Raw genomic sequence first — 20,390 nt, forward strand, 5'->3', positions numbered from 1 at the left:
CACAATAAAGATAGTTAAATTTTGATTATAATTTTGAAAAATATTTATTTATTTATATAATTTGATTTGTTGAAAAAAAACACCTTAAAGCACATATTAATGGAAAAGAAAAAAAAAACATCCAGAAATTATAGTTAGAAAAAGGAATTAGACAGATATAGAATATAGAGAGAGAGAAAAGTTATTATTTATGTTTGTTGGCCAATCGTTAGAAGAGGTAAAATTGAAGGCAAAGGAAGCGACTGGAATTCTCGTACAACCCAACAAACAAACCTGCGAATTCAAAGCGCTTTCTCTCTCTCGCGCGCGTTACCGGAGACGCCGTCGTTTTGGCCTAGCCGGCGGCGCCTCCGCCTCTCCCCACGATGGCCGTCGACAAGGGGAAGCCCTTCGCCTTATCGCTCCCCGTGAGCGTCGTCGTTTTGGCCATCGCATACATTTACGTCTCCACCGTCTTCGTCTTCATCGACCGCTGGCTCGGTCTCTTCTCCTCACCGGGGATCATGAACGCCGCAGTCTTCACCGCGCTCGCCGCCGTCTGCGGCATCACCTACCGCGCCGCCATCTCTACGGATCCGGGTCGCGTCCCCGCCACCTACATGCCCGACGTAGAAGACGCCGAGAGCCCCATCCACGAGATCAAACGCAAGGTCTTCTTTCTTTTCTCTGTCGTTTACTTTAGAATATAAAACACGAAAGTGATAATGGCTTCTGCGTTTGGGGGTTTCGTTTGTCGTTCGTTGTTGCTTGCTTTTGTTTTTGTGTTCGGCGTGTTTGTTTTGATGCTGCATTGTTAGGAGCTTGAATTGAATGGAATCTGTTGGGGTTGACACTTAGCTTGGTTACGTAGGGGTTTGTTGTTCGTGTCGTTCTGTGATCTGGGGGCTGCGGAAAGAGTGGCATTTTGATTTTTCGTTTTGAGGTGTAGTGTCTGTGTCTGTGTGTTGTGCTGTTACAAGACTAGTGTATTTAGAGCTTTGTTTTCAGTAGGAGAGTTTGAACACTTACAACGAGGAGGCCCCTTTGAAGAATGAATATGGTATGGTTTGTGGTCCTCTGAGAAGAGGGGGAGAGAGAAAGGTAACAAACGACATTGGGAAAAAGGGATCAATAGAGATCCCATGATGAATAACATTGCTGAAACTTCGATTTTTAGCCGAGTTGAATAGTGTCTTGTGATTCATGTAGCCAACTTGACCTTTAGCTGGAGAGTTTTGTGGTTTTCTGAAACCGTCCCTTGTGTTTGCTTGAGGGTTTCGGTGTATGTGGCGGTTAAGATGAAGGTTTATATGATGAAGTTTATGTTTTTTGTTGTTCTAGATTAAAAGTATGAGTTTTTTGTGAACTTTAATATTCTCATTGTTGTGTTTGTAAAGCAAGAAAGGTTGGTGTTGTGGTAGTAATGTTTTATCTGTATAAGAAGCTTGCATTGCAGTTGCGATGGTTTGTTGATGTCTAGAATGAATGATTTTCCTTATGAGCTGTGACTATTAAGATGGAAATTCAGTTGATATCAAGATTATTAGATTGGGTAGGATCTAAAATTTGTAGTCTTTTTCTTATAAACTGATAGATATTGTTAAGCAGGCTAAGTTTCTTTCTCTACTTTTTGGATTTAATTTTCAAGAGGTTAAAATGCTTAAGCTATGGTGCTTGTACATTTTCTTGAATACTGTAAATACACTGGCATTATAATTTGAAAATAAGCTTGAATACGATATATACATTGGGTAGGAACTAAAATTTATAGTCTTTTTCTTATGAACTGATCCATATTGTTTAGCAGGCCAAGTTTTTTTCTTCCCCCTTTTGGATTTAATTTCCAAGAGGTTAAATCTTAAGCTATGGTTCTTTTTCATTGTCTTGAATGGTGTATATAGACTGGCATTATAATTTTGAAAATATGCTTGCTTTGGTGGAATATAGAACATCAAAACCTACTCATTTTAAAGTAGACTATATTGTATATGGTTGTCTTCCTTTGAATGATATTGTCTTTTACTATTAACCAGCATCTCATTGGCATATTCTTCAAACTCGAGTTAACTCCTAGAACTTACAGGTATACAATCTTAGGTCTTAAGTAGAGAATTGAACGATTTGTCATAAACTCAGGTAAAGTTGCTGGTTTGAAGGCTAGTTTATGGGTCTGGCTAATTTGAACTAAGTTTCTTTTTTCTTTGTTTTCTCTTGTTTATTGCTTCTAAAGCCAAAAGTTTGAGAGGCTAAGATGAAAAAGAAGGGCCTATGCTGGTTTTCACGTTTGTCTGTGAAGCTTATTTTGTTCATTTGAATCATTAACATTTCACTTATGTTTTAATACTCATGTCAATTTGAATCTTCTGGTTCTATTTGTTTCTAGCCTGAGTTGTTTGGGACCCTGGGTTGTGAAATTTGTATTATAAAATATCCTAGTCAAGGATGTAAAGTGTGCACCCACATCTCATGATGCAGCCACACCACGTTAGGCTGAGGTTGGGACCACATCAGTCACAATTGACCCACATCAATTTGCAAGCAACAGCTGCAATGCAACCACAAACTCAGAAATCTGGATTGTGTGCATGCTGTTGATATTTTCCAATACCTACTTTGTCTTTAGTTCTGAAATTAGAAAAACTATCTTCTGGAGTCATAAGAACTTGATGGTTTTGCAACCTTGTATGCTGATTTAAAATTGCTTGTATCCTTTATTCAGTCAAGTTTGATGTAGCTATAGAATTTCACTGGTTTTTAAGTGGGTTAATGCTTTGGTTTTTGGCCTAGCCTTGTTGAGTTGTCTTTGTCCCGTCTCTTTCTTAATTTTTTATGATCAATGTACTTATAAACTGTATGGAAATTGTGGAGTTTTTTAAGTCAGGTTCTTCTGGGTTCTTAAGTGAATTTGTATACTCAAATTGCTGCATATCATACTGTATTAAGATGGCTTATTTTATTTAGCAACTTGTTTGAATTAATCCCTTGGCTTAAAAGGATGTATTTTTTCTGATCTACAAAAGATTTCCATAAATGTTTGTTTGTATATTAATTTTGAGCATCATGAAAAATAACTTTTCAAGTAATTTGCTTTTGGATCTGCATGCAGGGCGGTGATTTACGATACTGCCAAAAATGTTCTCACTATAAGCCTCCTCGTGCACATCATTGCCGGGTTTGTAAAAGATGTGTTCTACGAATGGTATGCATGATCTCTAAATTATTAATCAATGTTATCTTGGATTTCATGATAATGACAAATCTGTTGTCACTTGGTTGTAAGGATCATCACTGCATTTGGATAAATAACTGCGTGGGTCATGCCAACTATAAAGTCTTCTTCATTTTTGTCCTGTACGCTGTAATTTCCTGCATCTACTCCCTGGTATGTTTGAATCTTTTTTCATTATCACTATGATTAGGTTGTTATTGTGATTTCCCTGTAGTGCATATTTGGAAATAGTTACTTTGTTTTTCTTTTTTCAAAAGTTCTCTTTAAAAGCTTCCAAAGAAGCAATTATTTCTCTAAAATAAGCTAATCCAAAAGTTACATTTGCATGAATGAAATCTGTAGCCTTATTTATTTATTTATTTTTCTTTCTTTCTGTATTTGTCAAAGCAGGAAGCTATATTTAATGGTTATGCTTGTGCTGACAATCTTTTTTTTTTTTTTTCATTTCTTTATTGCTTTAGGTCTTACTAGTGGGTAGTCTAGCTTATGATGGCATACAGGATGAAGAAAAAATTGGAAAAAGCTCTTTCCGTACTGTATATGTAAGTTCTGTTAAAAATGACTACTTATTTTGATTAAGCAAACTCAACTATTTGTTTTTTCATAATTTTTTTCTTTATTTTTGCAGGTTGTTTCTGGGCTCTTGCTGGTCCCTTTATCCATAGCATTATGTGTGCTTTTAGGGTGGCATATTTATCTTGTCCTGCATAACAAGACCACAATAGAGGTTATACTTGTTAGAAGTTTAGTTAAAAACTGTAGTTTATTTGACCAAGTTGATGTCAACTTTCTGAAATAAGAAATTGTGTTAGCAGTATCACGAAGGAGTGAGAGCTCTATGGCTTGCAGAGAAAGGTGGGAGTATCTACAAACATCCATATGACCTTGGCCCGTATGAGAATTTGACATATGTAAGAATTGAAGACTATAATGCACCGTCTTTGTTGTTTAGTGTCTTTTCTAGGTTTGCACAAAGAACCATATGATATTTAGTATTTACATTTATTAACTATCATGCATTTCTTTACGTTTACCTAGAAGTGTATGTTTTAAATATTGCCTTATATGGTGTTAACTGTTAAGGAACTAAGCTATCTTAAATATAGATGATATTAAGATTCTAGAATTGATATCCAGAATTCATTTTGGTTTGAACTGTTTTTTCCCTAACAGCTGTTACCACACATTGTTTTTGAAATATGCAATGTTTCTCTTTCCTTTTGCATGTGGGTTCAATTTAGTTATCAGGGAAAAAGAAAGTTTATCAACCTCGACATCATAAGATTTTTTGTTGGTTCGTGACCAAAGTCAACCCTCAACTAAATGGTTCATAAGTTGTTTTATTAGCCCCAATTACATTTAATTTTTTATGTAAGGGTGGACCCTGGCTGTTCTTCAACGACAATGCTGAAACATAACTCCATTTTTACTATATGCTGAAGTTTAACTGTTTTAATATAAGAATAGTGGCAGTAATGATCAAAATCTCTACTTTTTGGTCATTAAGGCTGTAAAATATTTTCTGTTTATGTGAAAATAGGACGAGTCAGTCCCTACTATTGCATTGTTTTTCTGTTGGGTGTTTTTCTGTTTCTATCATAAACGAAATTGGAAGCTGCTTGTATGAACTATGGACTTGAGTTTCTGTTTAATTGCTGCAGGTTTTGGGACCGAATATCCTTAGGTGGCTGTGGCCTTCTGCAAATCATATAGGTTCTGGACTTAGATACCGGACCATCTTTGATCTCCCAAAAGGTTCAACATCCAAATGAAATTTTGGCATTTCTTTGCAGTGGGCATTTGCAATGTTATTCGTATAACCCTTGTGATGAATAGTTTGAATGATGACAATACTGAATGACCGGTAGTGTTCTATCTCTAGTCCAATACAAAGTATATGCTTTTCTTGATGTCAATCACCCTCAATTGCTGAAGTGTAGTTGGTCAAGAGCTGCTTGCTGCTGCATATAACTGATGAAATTGACTGCATAATGCTTATGCCCTTGTGGATATTTTACTTTTTTCTTTTTCCTTCCTTGCTTTGCCTATTTGCTAGGCTCAGAATATACACTTTCTTTCTTGCTTTCCCCTTCTTCCGGTCTTGTTACGGTTTGGATGATGTGGGGTTACAGCTGTAGAGATCTGCGGATAAACCTATTGTACAAATAGAAATTCTGAAACAGGCAAGGAAGTGCCTAAAGGGACTCCTTAACCCCTGTGAAAAGTTGTACTTCTGTATTCTAGAACTGTATTTCTGTATCTTGGATGAGATATTATTTGTATTATCCATTTTTTTAATACATGTATTATACATTTTTGTTTGCTTTTCGACAGTTATTCATATTTTTTCGTAATTTGTGTCTTTTAATTCGTGCCACGTGGGGGGAGGATATGAACTGGATTTTAATCCTTGCTTTCTTAGCGGTCGTTGCAACAGGTGTATCAACAAATACAACCTTAGCACGTGTTAGCTGTATTGTCATTGTTGTTCGGCATCGTTAGGTTTGGTCTTCAAAACATTAATTTCGGTAGTTGCAGTAAAAGAAACAATAATAACTCAATGTTAACAATCTAGTTGTTTTTCTCTATTTCTGTAATCATTTTGCTGAGAAACATTTCCATTTCCTATTTAATACCGTGGCAATTAATCCTTAAACTGTCGTACTACATTGAACATGGCACTAGCAAAACAGTAAACATGCAGAGAAAGTAGTGTTAGACAGTGCCTTCATTTCTTGGGGTTACAAGTGGATTTGTCAATTGGTTAATATTCATAGGTAAATAAGAAATGGCTTCTAGTGTCTCCATCCAATGCAAAGTATGATGCAAGTTCAAGCAATCATGAAGTATGCTGCAAGTTAGAAAAAGGTGCACCAAGACTTTCAACAAGGAGATTTGGTGCAAGCTCGAATTCCAAACTCACAAAAACAGAGGAAGGATCTGAGATGGGGGATTAAAAGGTTTTTTTTTTCTTTCTCAATAATTCAGGAAATTGAACAAGTTGCTTACAGATTGCTGCATCACCATCAGTCAAGACACACCTAATTTTATCCATTGAAGCCCTGCAAAGGAGAGAACAAGCAACCTTGCGTTCCATTGCTTTTTCATCACAACTTAATTGGGATCAGTATTATCACCTCAATCAGTCTTTCAAAACAGAACCATCATTCGAGATTCTCAGCATATTCCGTAGGTGCTGCTATGTTACTACAGTAGAAAATGCCTTAAACCCATCAAACATAGTAGGATGTCCACGAGATTCAACAAGCCTATCCTAACTTCAATCTTAAGAACAGGGTTGCTTTTAGTTTTGGAGTTGATGCCATTAGAATAGAAGGGTCAAGGACAAACGTGAAAAGAAAGTTTAGCATAAGCATTTCTATTGTGCCATTATAATACCAAGTCGTGGTATAAAATAAGATAAATGAAGAAAGGAAAAAAGTGCACTAGAAGGTATTTTAGATTTTATAAATGAGTTTCTTAAAATTATTATTTGTTGACATTTTCAGAAGGATTTCTTAAGTTATTTTTTGTTGTGATTTTTACAAAAAATTTGTGGTATATAGTGTCATTGTTAAGAAAGTCCTACATAATTTTATTCCTTTTCAATCTCTCCGGAAAATAAGAACTACAAGTATTTTTATTTGTTGGCTACAAACAAAAAGTAATGGCAGGACATTAGGAATAAATCTCATAGAGAGATACATAATAAGGCTTTGTTACATAGGTGTTTAGTTCACAAAAATGAAGGATATAATAGGTTTTTCACTCTCACTTATGTAAACACTAAGATACAAAGAAAATATACCAACAAAGCTTTATCATAGGGTAGACTGTAACAGATATTTTGTGTCTTTGTATGCGTCTTTGTTTCCTACATATAAGTGCTCAAAATATGATCATTGTGGAGCAAACTCTATCTTTGTTGTAATTCTTCATAATGTAATATTTGAGCATACATGTTTTTGTTTCTTTTATATAGAAGTTGTATTTCTTTTTTTAACTTGTGTTGACGAAAATGGAAATAATATGCAATATATAACATCACAAATTATATTTGATTTCTTTTTTTAGCATCATGTGGTAAGTGTTTTTATTAATTAAGATATTTTTTTTTCTATATATTTGACTAATAGACAAGATCATCTTGTTGGATGTTATGTATATAGAGGAACTCACTTGTTAAGGGATTGTAATAAAAGAAATATAACTTTATTCCATTTTGAATAGATTATCGAGAGGGTCTAGCCATTATAATTGGACCTTTTATAATAATAGTTGTTATCTAAATAAGGTTACTAATAAATGTATATCTGCATATTTGGATTAATTGAGTGTAGGTATGGATAATACTCAACTTTTTAAATTCAGTACGAAAATGGGAGCGAGGATATTTGGTAATGAAGAGAAGAAGATGTGTGCATTTTTAACATTGAATTCTTGTTATGTAAAAAAATCTATTTAGTAAATATTTGGACATGTAAAAATATGTTAGATCAAAGTTCAAATGACCATTTTGTTTGATTTTGATTGTGTGCTTAAAAAATAAAGTGCAAAACATGTCTTTCCCGTTAGACGCAAGTACTTTCTTTAGCCTAATATATGCAAGTGACTTGCTTATGTTCTTCGTCTGATAAGCCTTGAACATTTATAGTACATATAAAAGATTTATAAAAACTTATTCTTTTTATGGAGAAAATGTTTGACTATTCATCCATCTCAATAAGATCTCGCAATGATATGTCTACATCAAGATTGTAAGAGGGTCTGTGCAGGTGATGAAGGTCTCAAGAAATCCTAATCCCTCCGATATGATTATGAAGGTTTTGACGGGCAACAAGTTCTTTCATTGCTTGGATTTGATCAAACTGACTGGATATTAAGATTAAGCCTGTAATGAGCTTAGTGGTAGATAACAACTCTTGCTTAGAAGGTTTGTGCTGAACTAAGATGGAGATTTATGAAGAATTGCTTAGATTGTTTAGTGTTAATTTGCACCAAATGATCTTAGTAGATCGTCATGTGTGTCAGTTATAACAATTTTTGTTTTATAAATAGGATCTTGTACCTTCAGTAGAAATCAAATGAGAGTTAAAACGTTAAAGTTGTATTATGAGTGAGAGTTAACTTATAAAGAAATTGTTAAGTTGTAATATCTATCTTATAATGAATTTTTGTGTGGAAATATGTTGAAGTTCATTAATACTTCGATTGAACCATGTTAAGTTTATGTATGTGATTTTCTTTTCTTCCTTTTTTTACTGTTTACCTTATATCTTTTAGCACTTGTGGATTTATTTGTTTTTTTTTTGTGAATTAATACTCATTTCCTAACATTATATGTTATTAATTTGTAATTAATTTTGAAAGGAGAGTTTACGAAAATGATCTTTAAAAAAAAACTTTTTACCCAATGCATATGTTCTATTGAAATTGCATATTTGACGACACTTTATCAAATATGGCTCTTAACAAACTTGCTTGATAGTGCATATACTAAGTATAAACTTCTTCTCTTCCCATCTAATAGATGAAGTTTTGCAAAAACAGTTCTTAAAATTAAAAAAAAAAACAACTCAATCATCCTTATTATCTATTTGACCTATTTTTACAAAATATATTTTATCACTTAACGACAAAAAAATAAATCACGAACGGAAATCTTAATTTAGATTTAATATAAATTGTTAATAAAAATGATGATAGATAAATAATTAGTTTTTTATTAATTTATAGTAAACAACAACAATTGTAATACTAATTATTTCTATTATATTATATTAATAAGCTATTCCTTTAAGTTAAATATTTAATACACACACACACATATATATATATATATATATATATATATATATAAAGTAATTTATTATTTAATTTACATATGCATAATATATATATATATATATATATATATATATATATATATATATATATATATATATATATACCAAAGGATAAACATTTTGAACGACATACATAATGAATTGTTTAAAAAATAATATTTTATTAAATTAAAAAATCAAACATTTATTTCATTAATAAATACAAAAAAATTAGATATTATGTATATCATACACACTTTCATAATTAGACATTTATTTTAATTTTTTTAATAATTTTTTGTTACAAAGTATTCAACGGATCAATAATTTATTTATTTTATTTCATAATGTTTAAGTCCAGTACCATTGAACAAGAAACCGTAGGTACACTTATTTCAATTTAGTTTCTTTAATTAACAAAAATATATAATTTATAGATTCTCATACGTTTCCACACACACATATATATATATATATATATATGTAATTTTATTTATTTCATATCTATTATCAAATTATTAAAAATAATAAAAATAAGTGTATAAGAATATGCTGATTAAAAAAAAAAGTGTATAAAAATATAATGTTACCTGCAAAACAAACACTAAAAGATTTTTTTAGGGGGAATAATTATACTAACCAATGTCTTTATAATATTTTTCAATAAAAGATTAACAAAAAAATCATAAAAACACTTAATATTTTTAATTATTAATATATTTAAAAGAATATTTACTGCTTTTTAATCCAACTGGTAGAAGGAGCAAAGGCTAGGATGGAATCTGGGCCATTCAGTGCTTTGACTGCAACTCATTATCTTTGACTGATGAGATCTTTGTCTATGTCACAACCCTATGCATCATACAGATTTATCATTGCATCAATAATAAGAACAAACCTGTGTTGTATATGTTAATTTTTTAAATTTAATTGCTAAATATTAATTTCACATTATCATAATTATTTATGTTAAATTTTATAAAATTATAGTTTAAGGTATTTTTAAATATTTAATATAAGTTGATACACATATATATATATATATTAATTTGTATTAATTTATAATAACAAAATAAATTAAAAATGATTTTTTAGAAGAGTGGTAAAATGAGGTGGATATCAATGACATGCTGGAAAAAAATTACTTGTAAAATTATTACATACACCTAAACTAAGAATATTCTTAAACAACCGATTAAGGATATGTTTTGATAAATTTTTATCTAAGTCAGGGAGAAAATTAAAAAAATAGAATAATTTATTTTATAAATTAAAATTAATTGATAGAAACTACCTTATATATTTATTTCATATTTTTAAATTGTAGAAAATATATTTAACTTATAGAATTTCATTCACTTTTTTCTCTCCTAAAAGGTATTTATGCACAATGCACTAAAAAATATTATTAAATAAAAAATAATTTTGGATAAAAATAATAATTAATTAATATATTGATATCTAATTTAAAAAAATAATATTAGTATATAAAATAATTTATATTATTAATATAATTTTTAAATTAGTATCTAGTTAACAACTATAAAATTGGTAACTAAACCTTAGTAACTAATTAGATACCAATTTAAAAACTATTTATTAATATTAAAAATTATTTTAAATATTAATAATTTTTTTAGTAATTAAAATAATATCTAATTTACTCATTAAGTAATTATTTTGTAATCTATATAATTAGTTTTTATTTAATATTTTTATAGTATAAATATATTAAAACTCTCTTTATTTTGTTGTGAACAGGTATTTGGGACAAAATGGTCCTCTAATTCGGGTAAGAAAACCATAGTTTATGCTCTACATATTATAGGGTTATCCTTAACAAGTTTAAGATTCTACATAGCTTTTGAATTCACACAAGAATAATGCTACACATCATGGTCCCTCAAGTGTGAGTAATAGCTTTTTTTAGTAACTCACACAAGAATAATGATCCTCCTTTTGTCCTAAATTTAGTGGAGATTCTTACATGGAATCTAATGAAAAAGCTATTTCGGGAGAATTTTTAAGAAATTTTGTGCAAACCAAGGCAATCATCTACCAATACTTGTGAAATTTCGCCCTACTTTCTGCAATTTTATTCTGAATCCGTATTGCACTGAAAAAACCCACACAAGTACTTTTATATGTTGTTTGTACCCATGTAAGGAGGCGCGTCTATAAACAAATCACAAAAAGAAGATACAGGGAACAAAAGTCAGGACGTTTTGTTTTCGGAAAACCAGTTTTGTTCACTCTCGGTCTGGGACTTACTACGCCTTACTCCTTGGGTGTTTTGGTATGAAATTTTTACTAGACGTTCCTCACTGTGTCTATTAGGTTTTGGCTGAGATTTAAGGCCCAGATTCGTCCCACAAGATTGACAATAAATTTTTAATTGATCACTGCCAGGGCTGAAAGGAAGGTTCGTTTGTGTGTGAAATTGTTTGATTTTTTCGTGGGTGACTACTCATCCATTTGACCCGAGGAGTAAGGCGTAGTAAGTCCCAGAATGAGAGTGAACAAAACTGGTTTTCCGAAAACAAAACTTCCTGGCTTTTCTTCACCGTATCTTCTTTTTGTGATTCGTTTATGGACGTGCCTCCTTACCTGGGTGCAAACAACATATGAAAGTACTTGTGCAAATTTTTTCAGCGCAATACGAACGCAGAATAAAAATTGCAGAAAGTAAGGCGAAATTTCACAAGTTTTGGTAGAGGATAACCTTGGTTTGCGTGAAAATTTATGAAAAATTCTCCCAAATTAGTTTTTTCCTGAAATTCCACGTAAGAATCTTCACTGAATTCGGGACAAAACGCGAAAAATTTAAGGTCAAACGGATGAGTATTCACCCATGAAAAAAATCAAACAGTTTCACACACAAACGAACCTTCCTTTCAGCCCTGACAATAACCAATAAAAAGTTTCCTGCCAGTCTTGTGGGATGAATCTGGGGCTTAAATGTCACCCAAAACTCAATAGACACAATGACGAACGTCTGGTAAAAATTTCGGACCAAAACACCCTAGAAGTAAGACGTAGTAAGTCCCAGACCGAGAGTGAACAAAACATGAATTCCGAAATCAAAACATCCTGACTTATCTTCCCTGTGTCTTCTTTTTGTGATTCATTTATGGACGTGCCTCCTTACGTGATGGAGATCAAGATCAAGAAGAGGTAGAGGCCGTAGATCAAGATTAAGAGGAGGTAGAGGCCGAAGTTGAAGAGGCTCAAGAAGACATTAGCCTACCTCAAAGGCTTACAAGGAGCAAGTTTAAAGAATTAGGAAGTAGTGGTAGAATGTTTTCTCTTTTTATAGTGTCTTTTGTAGAATGTTTAAATATATAGTTTTTAGGAAGGTTCTTAGAGGGAAACATTAGATACCTCTTTTGTAAAGCATCTTTAGGCTTTAGTTTAGAATTTTCTAGAAGGTGACTCTTCATGACTCACTATAGGCGTTAGAAGTGAGTGAACGGGGACTTTTGGTTAGCTTGTAGTGCAAGATTTGTAGCCTCATGACCGGCCCTTGCTCCTATAAAAGGAGGGCTTAGGTCCTTCAAATAATAGAATTGATTTTTGAAGTAATGAAACTCTCCCAAATTGGTGATTGAGTGAGTGAGAACTTGCCTTCTCCTCTTCCTAGTCTCATCTTGAGTGCCTTGGTTCCTCAAGTGGCGGCAATTCACACTTATCTTGGAGCATTCACACTTCAAGTGGCGTGTTCATCAACCAAGTTCTTCAACCACATAAGTCTTCTCTCTTTTCCATCTATTTCTTTCATCTCCATGTCCATATGAACTCCTAAAACATGTCTTAGGTCCTTTCTATTCGGTGTTTTAGCTTACTTTTATGTTTTGTTCGGTTCATCTTCTTCTTGGCTGAATATAATCGATTCATCTTCCTTCTTCCTTGCTTTTGCTCGGTGCATTTCATTTGTGAAGCATTTTAATCGGTTCATTTGAATTCTTAAGCAATTTAATCGGTTCATTTGAATTCTTAAGCATTTTAATCGGTTCAATTGGCAAGAAATGGACTTTCATATGAGTTTTGGAGTGTTGGCTCAAGTTTTGGTGAGTTCTTGAAACATAGAACATTGATCCAATTATAGAAAAGTGCCTATTACCTTTCCAACTCAAGTTGATTCCATAAAATGTCAAAGAATCATCTATATCTTGTTATTGGAATCATATCATGTGGTATCTAGAGTTTAGGTTTATTCTTGTTTTTGTTTTGAGTTGTTTGTAGGCTCTTTAATTCAAGAACTCAATATTCTTGTTGTTTCCTTTCTGTTTTTAGGTTATTTTTTGAGTTTTCTTGCTGTTTTCTTTTTTATATTACATTGTGTTTGTGTCATTTTAATTTTTGAATCCTTATAAGTTTTGTCATAGTCTTGTTTTTCCAAGAATGTCATCAATTCTTTGTAGTCTTTTTGTTGTAATTTTTGTTTCTTGATTTTGTGTTAAGAACAGTTTTATGTGTTTGTTTCTTGATCCTTTGGTGCATTTTCTTTTTAGTATTGAGTTCATACTTGTATTTTAGATCTATACAAGTTCTTACACATCATTTCTATTATGTCTTTGCTAGTTCTTAATTCTGTTTTTCATTTCTGTTAGGATTCCTCTGTTTTCCTGCAAATGTGCTGACTGTTTCGCCTTATTGCAACTGATTTACTTACTGGAAATTTCTGAAATTCTGGATTTGTGTTCGTCAAAGTGTTGTAGAAAAGTAGAAAAAAAGAAGTACTTCAAAATTCAAGGTACAAAACAAATGATAAATAAAATACAAACAGTGTGTAATTCTGCCGAAAAAAATACGGTAATCTGGCAGTGATTTTAGAAAATTTATCACAATTAATTGGATTACTGTTTTTGAGTAATTCCAGTGCCATTGTTATGCTAATATCTTTAACTTTCTGTGGTTACAATTTCATATTCCAGTTCGCTTTATATCTTTCCAGATAAATCTGTAAACATTACTCACAGTTTGCATAAAAATATTTTCCAGTAGTTCTGTTTTTGTTTTCTTCATCTACTCTAGTACTTTTCTCTAGGTCTCTTTTGTGTGCCTTCTTTTTCATTGAGTACCTTATTTTTTTGCTTGTCTTTTATTCACTAATCTTTGAGTTTGTCATATATATTGTATTCCTTTTGTTCTAGCCTTTTCTTGTTTATACCTTTTCTTGTTTGTCTTTCATTGATTCTTTGGTTTTAGGGTGTTTAGCTTTGAGATTGTGTGCTATTGCTTTGACATCTTTCATTTGAGGTTACTAAAGGCCTCAAGATCAGATTGGTAAAAGGAAGTATTCTTTCTTTGGAGTGTTTTGAGTGACTCCTATCTTCGGCATTTTGCTCTAATTGATTGTTGCTAACTTTGTTTTCTTAACATTGTTTGTTCTTGTGTTTGCTGTTTTTTTTCTTTTCTAAATGGATACCTATTCAAGTGCTGAATCTTCAAAGCCATGCTCTACTCATAGAGCTTATGATCTTAATGAATTGAAAGAAGCAAGGAAGGCTCTTGCTCAAAAGGATGAAGAATTGCAAAGATTAGAAGCACGTTTGGCTAAGATTGAATTGCAACAAGAAGGAGTTGTCCATTCTTTGCATGAGAGGCAACCTTCTCCTAGACATTCTTCAAAAGGTTCTGCATCTGCTCACGGCTCTAGAGATGATCATAGACGAAGGAGGCATCATCATCATTCCAATGAAAGACACCATCACTGTGACCAAAGATCTCACCAAGAGTCCAAGCCTCAAGTTCCTTTTCTCAAAGTTCCTAGTTTTAATGGGGATAGTGATCCAAATGTATATCTAGATTGGGAGGCTAAATGTGAACAAATCTTTATCACCTATGAGGTTGAGGAGGACCAAAAGGTGAAGATAGCCACCCTAGAATTTGTTGATTATGCCATGAAATGGTGGCATAGTTATGTAACAGACATTTGCTATAACAAGAGACCTCCCGTGGTCTCTTGGAACAATTTGGTTGAGTGTATGCACTTTAGGTTTGTACCACCACACTTTAGGAAAGACCTCATGTTGAAGCTCCAACGGTTTCAACAAGGCATGCTAAGTGTGGATGCATATTTCAAGGAATTGGAAACACTTTTGCTTAAGGTTAATTTGAGAAAGAGTGAGGAAGCCTTGATAGCTAGGTTTGTAAGTGGTCTAAGGATGAATATTCAAGATGTTGTTGAGTTTCAAGAGTATTCATCTTTGGGATCTTTGGTTCATCTTGCAATGAAGGTTGAGGCCCAAATTGCTAAAAGAAATGCTTTTAAAAATTCTTCCAATGATGGTTACTACAACAACTCTTGGAAAAATAGAAAATCTTTTTCCAAAAACCCTTCTAAAGAGTCTTCTTTCAAACCTAAGGAATCTAGGCCTTCGACTTCTACTCCTAAATCTCCAATCAAATCGTCTAGTAAGAAATGCTTTAAGTGTATGTGTTATGGTCACATTGCGGCTAATTGTCCTTCTAAAAGGAATATGTTTGGGCATAATGGCATTGTAGTTAGTGAGCATGATTCAGATTCACCTAAGCATTCTTCACATTCTAGATCGTCTAGTGAGCATGAGAGTGAGAGTCCACTTGAAGGAGATTTGTTGGTTGTGAGAAGACTTCTTGGACAAGTTTTACAACCTTTTGATGAAAGTCAAAGAGAAAATATTTTTCATACAAGATGTCTTATTCAAAACAACATTTGTTCTTTAATAGTGGATGGAGGTAGTTGTGCTAATGTGGCTAGTACAAGAGTAGTAGATAAGCTTGGATTGCCTACTATCTCTCATACAAAGCCCTACAAGTTGCAATGGCTAAGTGAAGTAGGCGAAATCATTGTGAATAAGCAAGTCCTCATTCATTTCTCTATTGGAAAATACAAGGATGAGGTATTATGTGATGTTGTGCCCATGGAAGCAACACATGTTCTTTTGGGAAGGCCTTGGCAATATGATAGAAAAGTTTTTCATGATGGCTTTACCAATAAACTCTCTTTTGATTTCCATGGTCACAAGGTCATTTTGAAATCTCCCTCTCCAAGAGGAGTCCATGAGGACCAAATTCTTATGAAGAAAAAGAGGGAGAATGAAAAAGAAAAGAGTCATAAGCCTACACTTTTTATTTCTAGGCATGAGGTCCAAAGGGATATAGTGGCTCACAATCCTATCTTCTTAGCTATTCCTAGACCTCTTAAGTTAGAACCACTTGTAGATAGTCCTCATTGTTTGGATAATTTTGTAAAGGAGTTTCATGATGTGTTTCAAGATCCTCCAAAAGGCCTTCCACCTTTGAGAGGGATTGAGCACCAAATTGATTTAATTCCGGGATCTTCTTTACCCAATCGTCCGGCCTATAGGACAAATCCAAGTGAGACTAGGGAAAATCGCCAACAAATTGAGGAATTAATTGCTAAAGGTTGGGTTCTAGATAGCATGAGACCTTGTGCTATGCCTATTATCCTTGTCCCTAAGAAAGATGGCACATGGAGGATGTGTTCGGATTGTAGGGCTATAAATAACATTACAATTAAGTATAGGCATCCCATACCTAGGCTTGATGATTTGTTGGATGAATTGCATGGTTCCAAAATTTTTACAAAGATTGATCTTAAAAGCGGCTACAATCAAATCCGTATAAAACCGGGTGATGAATGGAAGACGGCCTTTAAGACCAACTTTGGTTTGTATGAGTGGTTGGTTATGCCATTTGGCTTAACTAATGCTCCAAGTACTTTCATGCGCCTCATGCATCATGTTTTAAGACCATTCTTTGGCAAGTTTGTTGTTGTTTATTTTGATGATATCCTCATTTATAGCTTGTCTTTGTGTGACCATAGGATGCATGTTAGACAAGTCTTGGAAACCCTTAGGAAAGAACATTTGTATGCTAACCTTGCTAAATGTATGTTTGTACTTGATCATATAGAATTCCTAGGGTTTGTTGTGAGTAAACAAGGGGTGCATGAAGATCAATCTAAGGTAGTGGCCATTCAAAATTGGCCAACACCTACCAATGTGAATGATGTCCAAAGTTTCCACGGTCTTGCTTCTTTTTATAGAAGATTTGTACCCAACTTCAGTACCATAGCTGCACCTCTCAATGATATAGTAAAAAAGGATGTGGTTTTTAAGTGGGGAGAAACATAACAAAAAGCTTTTGATGTTTTAAAAGAAAAATTGACTAATGCTCCCATCTTAGCCCTTCCTAATTTTGCTAAAACATTTGAGATTGAATGTTATGCTTCAAGTATAGGCATTGGGGCTGTTCTCCTTCAAGAGGGCCACCCTATAGCTTATTTTAGTGAGAAATTGAAAGGAAGTCATCTCAACTATTCCACTTATAATAAGGAATTATATGCACTTGTTAGAGCTTTGTTTACTTGGCAACATTATCTTTTTCCTAAAGAGTTTGTGATTCATAGTGATCATGAATCTCTTAAATATTTGAAAAGCCAAAACAAAATTAACAAGAGGCATGCTAAGTGGATGGAATTCCTTGAGCAATTTCCTTATGTGATCAAACATAAGCAAGACAAAAATAATGTTGTGGCCGATGCACTTTCTAGACGCTATGCCTTGCTCAATCTTTTGGGTTCTCAATTTCTTGGCTTTGATCACATTAAGGATCTTTATCATAATGACTTTGATTTTTCTCTTATCTATCAAGAGTGTATCAAAGGAGGACAAAAAGATTTTTTTATACAAGATGACTTTCTTTTTAAAGGAAAACGTCTTTGTGTTCCTCAAAGCTCCATTAGATTATCTCTTGTTAGAGAAGCACATGAGGGAAGATTAATGGGTCATTTTGGGGTTGCAAAAACTTTGGATGTGTTACATGAACATTTCTTTTGGCCTCATATGCATAAACATGTTCATAGTTTGTGTGAAAAATGCATAGCTTGCCGTAAAGCTAAATCTAGATTGCATCCCCATGGTTTATATACTCCTCTTCCTATCCCTTCAATGCCTTGGGTTGACATTTCTATGGATTTCATCTTAGGATTACCCAAGACATCAAAGGGAAAGGATTCCATTTTTGTGGTTGTGGATCGTTTTTCAAAGATGGCTCACTTTATTCCTTGCTATAAAGTGGATGATGCATGTCATATTGCAAACCTCTTCTTTCAAGAAGTGGTTCGTTTACATGGTATTCCTAGAACTATTGTGTCCGATAGAGATTCCAAGTTCTTGAGTCACTTTTGGAAGACCTTGTGGGGTAAGCTTGGTACTAAACTTTTATTTTCTACCACTTGTCACCCACAAACCGATGGTCAAACCGAAGTGGTAAATAGAACTTTGGGACAAATGCTGAGATGCTTTATTTCCGGGAATCCTAGAGTTTGGGAGAATTTACTACCACATGTTGAATTTGCTTATAATCGTGTAGTAAATTCTACCACCTCACATTCTCTTTTTGAGGTTGTCTATGGGTTTAATCCCTTAACACCTCTTGACCTTTTTCCTATTCCCATACTTGATGATGTCTTGTGCAAAGATGGGGATGAAAAGGCTTCTTTTTTGAAAAATTTGCATAAAGACATCAATTTGAGAATTGAGAAGAAGGTTGGCAAGTATGCTGAACTTGCCAACAAAAGGAGAAAAGCATTGTTATTTGATGAAGGTGATTGGGTTTGGCTTCATTTGAGGAAAGATCGTTTTCCTACTCAAAGGAAGTCCAAACTAATGCCTCGTGGTGATGGACCTTTCCAAGTCCTAACGAGGATTAATGTAAATGCTTATGAGTTAAATATGCCTGATACATACTTTGGTAGTCATACATTTAATATCAGTGATCTAACTCCTTTTTCTGTAGGTCTCTAGAATTCGTGGTCGAATTCTCTCCAACTCGGGGAGTATGATGAGGATCAAGATCAAGAAGAGGTAGAGGCCGAAGATCAAGATCAAGAGGAGGTAGAGGCCGAAGTTGAAGAGGTTCAAGAAGACATTAGCCTACCTCAAAGGCTTACAAGGAGCAAGTTTTAAGAATTAGGAAGTAGTGGTAGAATGTTTTCTCTTTTTATAGTGTCTTTTGTAGAATGTTTAAATATATAGTTTTTAGGAAGGTGCTTAGAGGGAAACATTAGATACCTCTTTTGTAAAGCATCTTTAGGCTTTAGTTTAGAATTTTCTAGAAGGTGACTCTTCATGACTCACTATAGGCGTTAGAAGTGAGTGAAATGGGACTTTTGGTTAGCTTGTAGTGCAAGCTTTGTAGCCTCATGACCGACCCTTGCTCCTATAAAAGGAGGGCTTAGGTCCTTCAAATAATAGAATTGATTTTTGAAGTAATGAAACTCTCCCAAATTGGTGATTGAGTGAGTGAGAACTTGCCTTCTCCTCTTCCTAGTCTCATCTTGAGTGCCTTGGTTCCTCAAGTGGCGGCAATTCACACTTATCTTGGAGCATTCACACTTCAAGTGGCGTGTTCAGCAACCAAGTTCTTCAACCACATAAGTCTTCTCTCTTTTCCATCTATTTCTTTCATCTCCATGTCCATATGAACTCCTAAAACATGTCTTAGGTCCTTTCTATTCGGTGTTTTAGCTTACTTTTATGTTTTGTTCGGTTCATCTTCTTCTTTGCTGAATATAATCGATTCATCTTCCTTCTTCCTTGCTTTTGCTCGGTGCATTTCATTTGTGAAGCATTTTAATCGGTTCATTTGAATTCTTAAGCAATTTAATCGGTTCATTTGAATTCTTAAGCAATTTAATCGGTTCATTTGAATTCTTAAGCATTTTAATCGGTTCAATTGGCAAGAAATGGACTTCCATATGAGTTTTGGAGTGTTGGCTCAAGTTTTGGTGAGTTCTTGAATCATAGAACATTGATCCAATTCCAGAAAAGTGCCTATTACCTTTCCAACTCAAGTTGATTCCATAAAATGTCAAAGAATCATTTATATCTTGTTATTTTTATCATATCACGTGGGTGCAAACAACCTATGAAAGTACTTGTGTGAATTTTTTCAGCGCAATACGGGCGCAAAATAAAAATTGCATAAAGTAGGGCGAAATTTCACAAGTTTTGGTAGAGATAGCCTTGGTTTGCGCATATATTTCTGATAAATTCTCCCAAAATTGTTTCTTTTTGAAATTCCACGTAAGAATCTCTACTGAATTCCGAACATAACGCGACAAATTTTAGGTCAAACGGATGAGTGTTCACCAACGAAAAAAATCAAACAGTTTCACACACAAACGGACTTTCCTTTTAGCAAAAACTCAATAGACACAGTGACGAAGATCTGATAAAAATTTCAGACCAAAACACCCAAGCATTAAGGCGTAGTATGTCCCAGACCGAGATTGAACAAAACTGGTTTTCGGAAAACAAACTGTCCTGGCTTTTCTTCATCGTATC

At 33.6% G+C, this 20,390-nt stretch overlaps 1 protein-coding gene across 1 annotated transcript; it reads left to right on the forward strand.

Moving 5' to 3' along the window:
- The first annotated feature begins 124 nt into the window (after positions 1-124).
- LOC137818983 (DHHC-type zinc finger family protein) lies at positions 125-5,533 on the forward strand. The gene is made up of 7 exons (XM_068622664.1): positions 125-650; positions 3,086-3,178; positions 3,260-3,361; positions 3,670-3,750; positions 3,837-3,935; positions 4,024-4,119; positions 4,870-5,533. The coding sequence occupies exons 1-7, from the start codon at positions 366-368 to the stop codon at positions 4,978-4,980; spliced, it is 867 nt and encodes a 288-aa protein (XP_068478765.1). The 5' UTR covers positions 125-365; the 3' UTR covers positions 4,981-5,533.
- Positions 5,534-20,390: the final 14,857 nt, after the last annotated feature.

This window comes from Phaseolus vulgaris, chromosome 10 (genome assembly GCF_051622355.1).
Source record: "Phaseolus vulgaris cultivar YP4 chromosome 10, ASM5162235v1, whole genome shotgun sequence".
NCBI classification, from domain to species: domain Eukaryota; kingdom Viridiplantae; phylum Streptophyta; class Magnoliopsida; order Fabales; family Fabaceae; genus Phaseolus; species Phaseolus vulgaris.